Genomic DNA, 15854 nt, shown 5'->3' with positions numbered 1-15854 from the left:
TCAAGATACTCTAACTAACAGGTCGTACAGACGATTACTGCATGCCGAGTGGGAGACAGCATGAAGCTTCTCACCAAACAACCAGTGTGTGTGGCTAAGGCCACTATAAACAGTATACTACAGAAACTATACAAAACGATGAAGGTGGCACACAGCCGCCCACCAAACCACACTGGTGACCACAGCCACCTAAAAAATAACAATCGGAATGAGACAATACTGCGTCCCTCCGCGTTGCCACTCAACGAGAGGCCAAACGCAAAAACACGGGAAATACAGCCAAACCAGCTACACTTTCCCCTAGAACAACAAACCCGTTGCTCCACACCGTCACGGCCTAACCAGCAGCAAACCAGCTACTCAAAAGGGAGGGCACAACTCCCAGACCGAGACTGTTGAGCACCCAGAACAGCCTAGCAACACGTGTCTCAACCCTGTGCCAGAACCCAAGAGTGCACGTGTATACCTCCGCTGAAGACTGGCTCGGTACTGGTATTTTCTGCCAGGCACAACGAGATGGCGGGAACAGAAAAGGGGGAGGGTGGCCGCACAGGGGAACAGCGAGAGGCCCGTGCTAGGGGGCCGCCATACACACACAAATAATAAAATAAAGGGGAAATAATGCGGTGCCCTCACAATATATATATATATATATATATATATATATATATATATATATATATATATATATATATATATATATATATATATATATATATATATATATATATATATATATATATATATATATATATATATACAGTATACAGTCAACCCATGGCTATCGCGACTTCGGCTATCGCGTTTTATTGCTATCACGCATCCATGAAAAGGTGTTAAAATTTCATTATCGCGACCTCAGATACCCGCTATCGCGCGACAGCCATGACGTCATGGAATATCTGAGCGCTCATTGGCCAAAACCGCCTTCCCGCCAAGATCAATTCGGCTATCGCGTTTTTGACTATGGCGCAGCTATTTCAGTCCCAATTGGGGGCGATAGCCGATGGTTAAGTGTATATATATATATATATATATATATATATATATATATATATATATATATATATATATATATATATATATATATATATATATATATATATATATATATATATATATATATATATATATGTTTATTTATTTTCATTTTTTTTTTATGCAGGAGGGAAGCCAGCCAAGGGCAACAAAATATTGGAAAAAAAAGGCCCACTTGAGTGCTGGTTCCCTAAAAGTAAAAAGTTACCCAAAATTAAGGAACAAATGTCTTGACGCAATGTTCCCGGAACCCACCGCAAGGTGGCACTACACGACGAAAGCTTTGATGGAACACAACAGAATAGTTTAGTACAGATTTGCCTGGTAATGATGTGGGATGTCTAATTATCTATGATGCTGTCACTCTGTCGAGGTTGTACTGCATGGAATACCTTGGAATGGCCTTAAAATTGAAGGAAACCATGAGAAATATACCGACCAGCATTGTTTCTGCCAAAAAAGTGGTATTTAATCGAAAAGGCATAAGAGCCGTGACGTCACAAGTGACCTTGATCTTGATTTTGATGTTACAGGCTAAAACATGTGGATATTTGAGTTATTTTTGACGTATTTGTACATCATGAATAATGTTTGATGATGAATGGGCGAAGTATTAGTGACATGGGCATCTAAAATAGTGAAAGAAATGTTATATAATGTATATGCGAATACTGCGATGATAAATGTGGATATGGCACGTAGCCCCCGTTTTTATCGCCGTTTGTACTAACGGTTTGAGTCTGGTGTGATGTAGCGAGGTATCAGAGACTTTTCAGAGTACATACGATACAACAAGAGGTGGTGAGTTGCTGGGGACGAAGGAGTGTATGAATACCAGGAAGGGAGACCTGTTTGGCGGGGTGGCGCGGAAACGGATCACCTAATAGTATCGCAGCCACACCTGCGCCGCTCATGCATCTAGACTAGAGTAAAGCTGGAAACCGGATCGGGGAAACTCCACTACACTGTACCAGGGAAGAGAGTGAAAAAAAAAAAAAGCTGGAGTTAATTTTTGTTATGTGGTGCTTTTAAGTTTTGTTTTATTGTTATTATTATTATTATTATTATTATTATTATTATCATCATTATTATTATGTTTTCACCAGGCCTTGTCATTTGAAAATAACAGGAGCGCTGTTTTTCACTCTTGTCAAACTTGTTAGGGGTGCAAAATCACTTGTCATGTAGCCTATAGTTGATTGATACAGTATGTGTCATTTGATCCACTGTCAATCCCATTCATCATGGCTTCAAATAAGCTTCGTTACAAAAAGAGCCACTTGTCGCTGCCCTTCCATATCATTGCCTAGAGAATTATTCATGGAACAAGTATTCATGCTTTCCTGATAACTCTTCTTCTTTAGTGCAATATAAAGGCACTGAAGCAATTTCCTGATTGTCACCAAGCCATAGAGCCTACTCAATTACTAGTGTACCACTGGGTTTCAATCAGCATTTTTAACTGCATGACTTTCTTGTTTTCAAATAACACAATAAAGTACATGTACATGTGCATGTTCATTTCCTCTTCCCTTTCAGCAATAAGAAGTCTCTGTCCAATTCTACCATACTGCCCAGTGTGTGCAATCATCATCTGCCAACGTAACATTATTGCCCTCCACACACTGCCACTGGATCTTTAAAGGTAATGTACCTGGTATAGTACATAAAAGACAGCAAATCAATCATTTTGCCACACATCACATTACCTTGAATAGGCCTACAGTTAGTATGGATAGTGTCTTGTAAGTAACAGCGTGCAGTGCATTCTGTAGTAGTAGCCTAGTAGTATGGTAGCTATGAATGCTGGGCATAGATGTGCATAGGTCTAGACTCTAGAGGTTGTTTAATTTCACATAAAATACCACTACCGGGTACCAATCCCATTTGCATTTAATGAATGTTGAATGATGTGCTATATATCATTACAATCACTTCCCTTTTCCCTTTCAGCAACAAGAAGTGGTCATCCCATTTCACTAACCTGGCTCTGCTTTGGATCTCTAATGGTATTTTACAATACAAAAAAAAAAAAAAAAAGACATTTTTAAGGCTGTGTTATACCCAGTAATATCTCATATCCAGGAACATTCTTGGCTACCAATTACTTGCTTCTTTGTATAGATTTACATATCTTCTATGTCAGAAAATGATGTCTATGAACAATTTTCAACTACTGCTACATGAACACCAATTTATTTATACTTCACTTTACGCTTTCAGCAACAAGAGACACTTCCACCACCCTGCCCAGGCTTCATATTTCTGCCTTCAATTCCGATTGCCATCTTCACACAGTGTGCATTGTTCGTCAGGTTTGTAATGCTTTGCACTCATCTCACTTTCATTGTTTCAATCTAAAAATCCATTGAGATGTTTACTACCAATATAACACATTACCAAAAACCTACATTGTACAATTATTGTGCAAAACATTTATACTTTAGTCATACAACCTCACTGTGTTCGATAGGCACCAATTAACTCTTGACATAATCTTCAAGTACTGTTACATTCACATTTTACTTTACTTTTCACTTTCAGCAATGACAACAGACATTCCAGTTTGCCCACCCTGCCCATGCTTGATATTGCCACCTTCAACTCTGATTGCCCTCTTCACACAGTGTCAATGGATTGTCAAGTCTGTAATGCTTTCAGCTCACCTTAGTTTGATTGTTTCAGTCTGCAATTCATTGAGGTGCCTACTAGCAGTTAAACATTACAAAACCCCCAGCCTACATCATATTAATATGTTAAACATTTATCCTTCACTCATGCCACCTCACTGTGTGAAACCCACACTATCAAGGTGAAACCCACACTATCAAAAACAAGTGTACACAACTAGAGAACCTTCTAAGCTAAGATAACCTCCTCCAAACATTTCTTACATGTCAATTGCTTGGGCATCAGACTGAGATTAAGCACCTACTGATTACGCACGACAAATGACTGGACAAGCCAATTTCTGCCACAAACAGTTGTATGCAATGTATTCCAGTATAATTAACCCGCTAAGACCGATGGCCACAAAATTCGCACCCTCCCATTACAGCAATTATCATAAAAAAATCAACTCTTATAAATTACTCTGGAAAAAAATCTGCTGTTAGTAGACATGACAATGCATCATCCTACAAGTTTTTATTGCTCTACTCACTATGGTTGTCTCAGAATAATAACCGATAATTGGAGAAGATTGTGGTAGCGGCAACTCGGGGGAGGTGCTTTTATGTGTATTCTTACATAATGTAAGGCACTGCTCATGTTTTTATGTGTTTTCACATGTTTTTCGTGTTTTCACTCATATTGGCTGATTATAGTTACGTATGTTTTATCAAGCGTGGGTGACGATGTTGTCACAATAGCGGGTCGGGATCTACCTCCAACCTGTGCACTTTCCGTCTTGTCCCGCCTTGTCTATCACTTTTATCACTAAACTTTAGCTTCCTCTTAACACCAGTAGCCATAGTTGTAAATAATAGTTCCTTAAATAAGTAAACGTAAATAATTATCACCGCGACACGACGCTCACGCACCTCACAGAAATTTGCGGGAGACTAGCTGGCTAGAGCGGTGTGCTTCCTGGGAGCCGACAGTACTACCATAGGCCTACGTCATGACCAAATATAGCAGCGCTACCAATGCTAGCGCGGTTTTTATTAGCGCTCAAAGTAGCTGCCCCATTTAAGGACTGTCGGAAGTGTGCAATGCAGCCCTATTTAAGGCCTGTCGGACTTTACGGGTTAAATGGATTGGCTTTGGGCATGTCATAGTTATCAACTCCAGTGTCTCTTATATTCTTACAGTGCATCAGCTGATCATTACAACTGTTTGCTCTTAACATCCATCTCACTTCCTCATTGAGTCATCAGTAGTCTCTGTTACTTTTTTTTTCAGTTTCTTGCATTCCTATCATCACATATGTTCTACATTCATCATTATTTTTACTAACCCTTTTCACTTTCATCTGCAAGAAACCATCATGCAGTCCTTGTATCCAGCCCATTGTTGAAACTTGCATTTTCTACTGTCATTGGCATATACACACATTGCCACTGGACCATTAGGTAATATTTCATGCCTTGCAATTATCCTATCTGCAATCTTTCGTTCCACCAATGAATTCATATTCTACCTGTAACATACATTGTGTAATAGTAATACCAACACCTCAAATATTATTGCTGACAATAATTCTACCACTACTTAACTCATGCCAGCTACTGGAGTAAACGTGACAAGCAATAAAACTTGGTATAAATTACTCTCTGCATAAGTCAATTACTACTACCAGTACATTCATAGTTATCTTCACTGTTCTTTCTACTTTCAGCAATAAGAGGTAGTCATAATTTCTCCCGAGTAAACATGGAACCCAACACATATTGCCACAATCCTTGATAACTGCCCTCACCAAAATAATTATGCACTCCTTGTACATGCTGCCTTCTCTAAACCTTTCTTTCTGCTTTCAGCAACACCTAGTCATCATCCCATTCCAACATCCTACCCTTTCGTGATCCTGCAACCTTCAATTCTGTTTGCCAAATCCACTTGTTAGCACTGGATCATCAGGTATGTAACGCCTTGGCATCACAGGCAAGTACTAATAGCTTGTAGTCTCCTGTTTAACCATTATATTTACCTTGGTTTACTTGCCGTCCAGACAAGTGGGACAATCTATTCTTCACAATCTGGGCCAAATGTATGTTTAACATCATGTAGTTTGAAAGGCATTAGCCAAAATTGTGCCATCTCTAAGAAAAAATCAATGAAGGTGACATTTCCAGCAGTACAGACAACCGTGTTCACAGCTCATCAACTTAACAAAGCATCTCAGCCTAATTTCCTGCCTGGCATTTTCAGGTACATGAAACAATACATAACACTTGCCTTAATAAATCATTACATCGTGAGTTATTTTAACATGACTGTTTTCATTGCTGTCTTCATGCTCTCATCCCACTAATCTACTACTCCATTCTCTTCTTTGCAGGCTCTTCAAAACATATACAGTATGTCTGCAATCTCAAACTGCTCCATCTGTCAACGTTCATCATCTTCACAGTACACTATCCACATTGGTCACCAGCATACAATGGCCAAATTGTCAAAAGACAGTTTGGTGACAAACAGGGCATGGTTGTTGGGTTACCAACCTGTACACTATGTGCTTCCTTCATTTGCCCTGCCAGTGAACACAACAAACGATTACCATCTTGGTGTCATGCATGGCCAGCATGTATTTGGACATGTCTTACTTCCCCAGAGTATACAGACCCCAACAAATTCATGCAATTCTTGCCACATTCATTGAGACAACTTTGGCTTCCTTTAATCGAACAATGGCTGCCAGCCATGCGCAATGCTATTGACACACCACCACACTTTCAGGATGTAACACCTCACTTGCAAAATATCAAGGCTCACTTTGAAAGTGGGGCACTTAGTCAAGTCATCAAAGCCCTTAATGACTATTGTTATCCCACAGTACGTTGCCCTGTTGGTTGCTTCATGTTCACTGATGACCTCCTGAGAGACAGGCTTACTCTTGCCCCAGCAACCCATTACCTGGCCACCATATGCCCCTCCTTTCGTGCTTTTGAATCTGATGATCACTTCTGATTGGACTCGTCCTTATCAGGACCTCTCATGGCAAAGTGCTCCAAGCCTACTTGTTGATGAAAAAGGCTTAACATTTCTTATGTGCTCATCTACTGTGCATTGCCCGCCACGTATCAACAGACTTCATGTGCCCACCAACCCAGTCCTAAAAAACTATGTGCCTTCAGCGCCTGATGTTCTAGCTCCAGCAGTCCTCACCAACAACATGTGCCGACCAGCCACTGGCAACACTTCAGGCCTTTCTACCTTTCACTTGTCATCCAAAGTGCAAACATACACTCCATCACCAGAGATTACTGCTGCCAAAGGCTTGGTGTTACAGCATCGGCCAGATATTTTACATGCAGCACAGCAAAGCACTCAAGTGGCCTCAACAATTCCACCAATACTTGATTACTACATGTCTGCTCCTGACCATCCGTGCCTTCCACAAACAGACAGGTTCATACATTGACATGGAAGATGCTTTCTTCCTATCTGATGTGTACAATACATCCTACACGACAATCACTCCCCTGCAGCTAACAAATAATGACATACCCCAATGCAGGAAATTGCAACCCTGGGTTTGTGTTCTTACTATACACCCTGCAGATGGCGTTGGTTCTCTACTGCTTCATATACCCAATGCACATTTCATTGGACAACGAAATAACAGTCTTGGACCAATCATATACTCAACCTTGATGACATTCCTCAACAGTTCTCACCTGAATGAAACCTTGCTACAGGCTGTGAGGACAGCTGAAAATATTTCAGCTTTGCAGAAAACCTTGCTGTCTCTTCTGCAACAGTTGCATGCTTCCCATGCATGTGGACCTGTAAATCGTCATGATATTCAAACCCTTACTGATATCTTGAATACAGCTGAAGGCAACTTCCCAGAACAGTGCATTGTGCTCTTCATCCAGCTGGCATGCAGCCAAGTTGCATCATTCCAGTTTCAAACTCTGCAGGACTTAGAACGAATCATGGCCATTGCTGAGGAGAACATTCTCTTCATGTTGAAAACCTCGATCTGCCAACTGATCTGCTTCAAGATCAGTGGCACCTCATGCTTTCACTTAGTGCCAGAGAAACTTTCCAGATGCATGCACATTGCAGCATCAATACTGCATGGCAATCACTTCCAGGCCAAGCCATAGCAAATCCTCTGCCTGCTCAGCAACATTTCCTTATGTATGTGCGCTCAGGCTATCGCATCAAGCCAGCTCAGAGACTTATGCTTGAGAGATGCTGTGGTCAAACACAAGCAAACTGTGTCCTTCACAGTCAGTTGCTTATTCGCCAGGCACAGGGCATTCATCTCATATACAGTGTACCGACATGCACTTGTGTTCTTTTCTGGTGTTGCCCCAATAACTTTGGGGATACAAAACAGTGCACTGTTGGATTGTGCAAGAAACATTTCAAGTTGGCAGTTCATGACCTTCCCCATGAAACATTCACTGTAGGCAATTATGGCCCAACCCTTCCAACACCTTCTGTGCCCACTGCAAGAAAACAACGTCACATTCAAGATAACCACAATGATCCTTCTGATGAAGATGACACTGACTATGATTATGACCAAATTGTGACTTTTGCTTTGGACTGCCATCCACCTGTTGATGAGGAAACTGATGAACAACCTCAGGACCTGTATCCCATTGGTAACACAAATCAAATGGAAAATGCATGCCCTCTTGCAACGTCTACTGACATTGTTCCCCTTTTCATGACTGAAAATAGCTCCACTAAATCTGGACACTTCTATCTCAACCACCATCTGCGAGTCATGGCTAGAACATCTTTCTCACAAAAGCCTCCTGTTGCAACTCTTCAACTCCTGCAGAACATTTGTAGTAAGAGTCCAAATTGGAATATGCCACTCATTTATCCGGAGGCCATGCTCTTCCCACGGATTTTGCTTTGTCAAATCACCCTCTGCTGAGGTAAGCATTCCCATGAGATCAGCTGTTCCGTTCCACACCATCAGTTGCTGGCTCGCGTCCACGCTGTTCAGACATTTGCTCTGCCGCCTTGTGTTTCTGGCCCACAGTTTCCAGCCACATCACCGAAGACGTAGGTACATTGCCCCATGGTAATCTTTGTACATATGGCATGGGTTGGGCCTGCCATATGGCTATATGGTATGGGATGGGCCTACCATTGTGATCAGGTATGGGTTGGGCCTGCCAGTTAGCCATAGTTTACCCGTTACACAGGTATGATATGTGGCATGGGTTGGGCCTGCCAGTTAGCCAAAGTTTACCCATTACACAGGTATGATATGTGGCATGGGTTGGGCCTGCCATGGGCTATAGATTGGCATGGGGCCTTTCATTACGCTATGGTGGGGTTGTGCCTTCCATTGTGTCATTTGTCGATGATTATATATTGAGGCAATGTTTGTTTACGGTGCGGCTCCCCACGTGCAGGTGCGGGAGTCATGTCTTGCTCCGGGGATAGCAATGCACTTCCGATTATTGCTTCCTGCAGTGCTTCGGCTAGGAGGAGTGTCAGCAGGTCGTCCAGGGAAGGAGAGAAGAGGCGTCATTCCCGGGACAGGAGCAGCAGCTCCAGTGCCTCGCCTGTTGGGCGGGGAAGCAGGCGCTCTGGCCGCAGGCGGAGGTCGCCCACCCACTCGCATGCCCGGTCCCCCACCGCACATGGTACTGCGCCTGGGCCTTCTTTGCGCTTTGTGTTGGATGAGTTGGCAGTCTTAAGAGGTGAGATTGCCAAGCTCAGTGCCAACCCACCGAAGTCCGAAGAGGAGGTGAACTTTCAGGCCACTGCTTCTACAAGACAACCGTCCTCTGCTAACTTTTCTGGATTTGTTGCTGAGAGTAGTGAGGAAGGTGAGATCACAGAAACAACCCCAAGGGGCAGTATTTTGCTCCAGAATGCGAAAGACTTGGGGCCCCCTGACATGGTTTCTGTGGACATTGATGACCAGGTTGCGGGGATGGCCAACTTCTTGTTTGACAATGGCATGCAGGACGAGGACTACAAGGCCATCTCTGAGGATGTGCTTACCACACGACCTAAGAATTGTCCTGCGCTGGCTCCTGTGCAGTGCAACCCACAGATCCTGGAGGCACTGAAAACAGATGTAAGAAAAGCAGATGCTCGCCTCAAGGAGGTATGTGGGGACATTCTTAAAGCAGGTACCATTCTTACTAAGTCTCTTCTGGCCTTGGATTAGGTTGCCCAGGAGTCCACTCACCCTGTCATGGAGCGGGAGGTGAATAATATTAATGGTGCCTTGGCACTTCTTGGCCATGCCAATCATAAGAATAATTTGGCGAGATGGTTTATGATGAAGAGGGAAATTAACCAAAAATATTCCCACTTGTGTTCAGATAAGTTGCCGATGTCCCACTTACTGTTTGGCGATGATGTGTCTCAGTCTACCAGGCAGATTGAGGAATCAGAAAAGCTGAGGCATAAACTAGCAGCCAAGAAAACCACCCCTGTCCCGTGGAGGTTCACAAGTGGCAGGTCCAGAGGCTTCTGGGGGAGGACGCCTCATAGGACCTACTCATCTAGGTTCCAGTCCTATGGACTGCTCAGGGGCGTCAGAAGTGACCAGCGGCAGCAACAGCCTTGTCCAGACCAGGAGTCAAAAAACGCCAGGGGCCAGGGTCACTTCAGGCCCCAGTGTTAGCTGAGGTTAGTAACAAATTTGAGGCAGGTAGGCTTCATAAATTTACTAATGTATGGCGACAAATTACCAAAGACCCATTAATTTTGGACATGGTGCAAAATTGCCATTTGGACATAACTGTTGTTGATATTGGACATTTATTCAGTGGGGAGCTTACATACTGCTTCAATTTGGAGGAACAACATGTCATTGATGAGGAAATCAATAATCTTTTGGAGCTCAAGGTGATTGAGATTACTGATAGAAAGATTATTTCACCTATTTTTCTTAGACCTAAAAAGAATGGTGGATACTGAATGGTACTCAATTTAAAACGACTAAACAGCCACATCCCTTATAAATATTTCAAAATGGAGAACTTTGAACAAGCCATCAGGCTCGTCAATGCAGGGGATTATTTAGCTTCAATTGACCTCCGCCATGCATACTATTCAGTTAGGATTGCACCTGAATAACAGGATTTATTATGTTTCAAATGGAAGGATACTATTTATAAATTTACTTGTCTCCCCAAAGCTATTGCTGAAGGCCCAAGGCTTTTCACAAAATTGATGAAACCAGTATTTGCTTATTTGAGGAAAAGTGGTTACTCTATTACAAGCTTCATTGATGACACTTTAATTTGTAATAGTTCTCAGTCAGGTTGCCTTGCCTGTATTGGGGACACAATTGATCTGTTACAGAAGCTGGGGTTTTGTATTAATTATGAGTAGTCTATATTGACCCCCACTAGGAATATTGAGTATTTAGGCAACATTATTGACACCATCTCTATGATGGTTTCGCTTCCAGCCCGCAGGGTGGAGAAAGTTACTGACGCTTGTACGAGACTGCTTTGGGGAAGTAGAGATAAGATTCGGGAGGTGGCTAGAGTTACTGTCCTCCTGGTTGCTACTATTCCGGCAGTGGAGATGGGCAAGCTGCATTATCGGCAGTTGGAAATGGAGAAAATTGCAGCATTGCAGGTTGAAAGGGGAAATTTTGATCGGTGGATGTCCATTACGGAAGGGATGAAATCAGACCTATGCTGGTGGATTAATAACATTACCACGCAGGACAGAAAAATTTTTAGACCAGCACTGATATCAACTTGTATACTGATGCTTCTACTTTAGGTTGGGGGTGTCACCTTAACCAACGGTGTACTGGTGGTGGTTGGTCCTGGGAAGAGAGATTGTTGCATATCAACGCTCTTGAACTTAAAGCTATTTTCCTAAGTCTTCAGACATTCAGACGGGACCTAATTGGTAAACATATTAAAGTTTTTTGTGACAACACCATTGCTATCAATTATGTGAATGAGATGGGTGGCACAAAGTCTCCAGTTTGTAATGCTCTTGCTACTGAGATCTGGGATTGGTGTATTGCTCATAGTGCCTGGGTCACATGCTCACATATTCCAGGCAAAGACAACACAATTGCCGACATGCAGTCGCGCACAATTAATAATAGGCATGAGTGGAAGCTTAATGAAAATGTTTTTCAACTTTTGTGTGGGGTGTTTGGCACACCAGTTATAGACTTTTTTGCCTCAAGACTTAATAAGCAAATTACCTCTTTTTGTTCCTGGCACCCGGACCCAGAAGCAGGATACTTTGATGCCTTCTTGCTAAACTGGGCTGACTCTTACCTGTCCTACATGTTTCCCCCATTTTCTTTGATTGCTAGGTGCCTACAGAAGCTGCGGGCAGAAGGGGCGAGGGGGTGGATGATTGTTCCCATGTGGATGTCACAGCCATGGATGGGGACTTTGCTCGGCATGTTGGTCGACCACCCCCGCCTCATTGCAATGAGGAGAGGTGTTCTCACACACCCGTCCTACAATGCGGAGCATCTGGTCATGCGTCACACCAGACTAATGGGATGCTTGTTGTCAGGGAGCAGGTCAGAGCACGAGGAGTATCTGCAGAGGGTGCGGATATCATCATGGCCTCATGAACAGCAGGTACAGAGAAGCAGTACCGACCGCATTTCAGAAGATGGTCGCAATTTTGTAGTAGGTGGAACATTGATTCCATTACTCCCAATGTCAGCGACATAATAAACTTCTTGTCTGATACTTTTCACAGAAATGTGAGGTATGAATCTGTCAACACGACGAGAAGTGCTATCTCTTCTTTAGGCATCGTAGTGGATGGTTGCAGGGCTGGTAACCACCCCTTGGTCATCAGATTTATGAAGGAAGTATTTAACCTGAGACCACCCCTACCTACTGTAGGTATGCTGCAACTTGGGATATCCAGCCTGTTCTAAGGCAGTTGCAATCCATGCACCCATTGCACACTTTGTCTCTTAAAGACTTGACTTTAAAATTAGTTATGTTGATGGCACTGACACAGGCTGCGAGAGTACAGACTTTGCACATATTAACAATTAAGGGTTTATGCATCGAACAGGATTTCATTATGTTTCCCCTAAGTGGTAACATCAAGCAATGCAGGCCGCAGTTTAATGTGCGTGTGATAAAATTTCAAGCTTATCCCAAGGATGCAACCTTGTGTGTGTATGGAACTTTACAGCAGTATCTCGCCAGAACACAGGAACTTAGACAAGCCATGGGGCAGGAGTCTTATAGTTTATTTCTCAGCTTCATCAAACCACACAAAGCAGTTACTAGAGACACCATTGCTCGGTGGCTCAGGAAGATCTTGGATAGGTCAGGCGTAGATACGACTAGATTTACGGCTGGCAGTGTTTGCACGGCTGCAGCATCCAAAGCCAAGGCTATGGCGGTGCCCATTAATTGTATTATGGCGAAAGCAGGGTGGACAAGGGCAAGTACTTTTGCTAAATTTTATGACAGGCATGTGGGCACGACAGACCCATTTCAGGATGCTGTACTACAATAATAATGAGTTTTTTGCAAATTTTTCTATGAACACTGTGGAATGTTTTTTGCTGATGGAGGCAGACAGGATGTATTTTAGACTCCGGAGAGTTTAGGATGGATTTTGTTAAAGTATTGATTGGGTGGTTGGTATGTTGGGGACCAATGTCTGGGTGATACATTTGTTTTCGGGTTTAATGTAACGTTTTGTATAATGAAGGTTACTGGTTTGCACAGTTTATTTTTGTCACCCTACATTCTGGTTTGGTTACTCGGTTACCATTTACCAGGAATGATACCCACATGGCTTCAAAGCCTCATGGGAATGCTTACCTCAGCAGAAGGTGATTTGACGAAGTAAAATTACAAAGTACACGAGACTTACCTCTGGTGAGTTGAAGTGTGCTTGTAATTTTACGATGCAAATCACCTCTGCTTGAGGGAAGCATTAACATGCCTGCCTCTTTTCCCACCCTTGTTTTTCTTTTTCCTTATGAGGAAAGTTTTATTTGTGATTTGATGTATGGAAACTTAGGGTGTAATTCATGTGGGTGTTCGTTGCTACGAAGTCTGATGGTGTGAAACGGAACAGCTGATCTCATGTTAATGCTTCCCTCAAGCAGAGGTGATTTGCGTCGTAAAATTACAAGCACACTTCAACTCCCCAGAGGTAAGTCTCGTGTACTTTACAATTTTCTGGGCTACTGAAGGCCATCCAGTCATTGGTGCCATTCCATCAGTCTTGTACACTAATGTCATGCAGAAGTACCACCAGAAAACATTGGCACCCTTGAAAGACCACCACAAGAATACTGGACAACAGTCTTCTAACATCACATGACATGTCATACCTTCAGTTTGCATTTGACATACTTAACAGTGACCTCAATAGAAATTCTGCAAAAAATTGCTTGCCATAGAGGCTTGGAAGCTGTTGTTAGAGATGGGGAGAAAATACATCCAACACAAGATGGCCTCCTCCATTTTGATGAAATCGACTCGCAGACAAGTTAATAAACTAGTTGCCACACTGCGCACAGAGGGCCCGTGGACCTAATTTAATAATAATAATAATAATAATAATAATAATAATAATAATAATATACAGTTTATTAATTTGGCAATGTAAAAAATTACACTGAAAATGTACAAGGGGGGGGGACATTAAAACAATGAACTGAAATGCTTAACCTAACTATGGATCTATTTCTTCACCTTTACCTGCAATGACACTACCACTCCAGGTTTGGCCCCACTTAGAGCTGCAATACAGCAACATGCTGACCAACACTCCCCAGAAAAATTGCATGACTTGCTACAAAATTACTTTGTCATGCTGACACGTGCATGGGAACGCACCGTCCATTTCATGTGGCAGTACATAACAACTAGCCATGAACAAGTTTTAGGACCAGTGAAAAGTTCATGGATGAGATTCAAATTTCAAAGTGCTGGGGCTTTGGGCAATCGCCTTCATGTCCATGCAGGAATCACACTAGAAGATGAACCTCTGGCTACAACACTAGCACGTATTTGATATTAAAAAATGTCCATGTGGGCACCAGATACAGGTACTGACTACGATACCTTGAAGGCAGATGGTCTCATCCAGTTTTTTTCAGAGTATGAAAACCTACAGCATTTGACATCCACATTGCAACAACATTCCTGCACAAAAGCATGTGGCAGATGCATGAAAAGGAAATCTAAAGATGACACATTCATTTGCCGAGTTCCCAAATATCCTGCAAGCTTCTTCTACGAGTTTGAGAACCATGGCATCCTATATCCTGAAGACACATACAACACCCTAGCCTACCTTGATCTGGTGACATTGTGTGCATGTTGACAACATTGGGAAACTGGACCACAGTTCAAAGCTGGCATATGGCACTATCCAGCCCAAATTGACGAACACTTTGTTCCGACAGTGCGTCGACTCTTTGTAGCAATGAGGTCTAGCACGAATGTACAGGTCTGTGATAGGAAATTCCAGGTTTCATACTTGGCCATATATGCTGCAGGCATAGAGGAGAGATGCCCTGTCCAGCTTTCCACAACCTCAGACCCAGGGGAGGTATTAGTACAAGCACACAGTCTCATCGATACCAAGATATTGGGCCAGCGCATGCACTCTCTGAATGCCAGACCAACAATGCTTGCAAGAAAACTGGCTCTTACTGAGATGATATGGTATGCACTTCACTTCCCTTATGTCATCTCCAGCACCACATACGTCCATGCATCCACTAAATCACCTGAGTGTCGCTTTGCTATCTTGAAACATAGATGACACAATCCTCAAGATCAACAAGAACAGGATGGTGATGGTGGACTGCCGCAGACAGCTGCTGACAGATTGGCCCTACCACCATGGCGACAGTTCACACCAGCTCAGGTTACTGCCATCTGTAGTCACCAACAAGGCAATTACCATCTAGACAACACCTCAACATTTTCCATTAGACCACCAGAGCTCCTTCTCTTTTCCACTTTGGAAGTCTACCTACGCTGGTTCACATGGAAAAAGGAACCAAAAGCACAGCTGAATCCCATCCTCAATGCTTCTCATCTCATTGACGGTGCTGGCCGTTGTGTTTGCATTCATGCTGCTCATGTCTCACAAGCTGCTTCCTACATCCATGCCCTCACAACCTGCAATGATCCAACTGTCGCTGTCATTGCTACAAATCTACATGCCCACATATT

At 42.9% G+C, this 15854-nt stretch overlaps 2 protein-coding genes across 4 annotated transcripts in view; one reads left to right on the top strand and one right to left on the bottom strand.

Annotated features, from left to right (window-relative positions):
* LOC123511329 (solute carrier family 35 member E1 homolog) overlaps positions 1-15854 on the bottom strand; it is a 194182-nt gene that overhangs the window by 43682 nt on the left and 134646 nt on the right. The window lies entirely within an intron of this gene.
* Positions 1238-7123, top strand: LOC123511330. The gene is given in 5 exon segments (XM_045267124.1): positions 1238-2683; positions 2992-3047; positions 3262-3353; positions 5520-6665; positions 6667-7123. Coding segments are annotated over 2 exon segments (939 nt in total). The 5' UTR covers positions 1238-2683; positions 2992-3047; positions 3262-3353; positions 5520-6183.

Source organism: Portunus trituberculatus, chromosome 31 (genome assembly GCF_017591435.1).
Source record: "Portunus trituberculatus isolate SZX2019 chromosome 31, ASM1759143v1, whole genome shotgun sequence".
Lineage (NCBI taxonomy): Eukaryota > Metazoa > Arthropoda > Malacostraca > Decapoda > Portunidae > Portunus > Portunus trituberculatus.
This window is presented reverse-complemented; position numbering and strand designations above follow the sequence as displayed.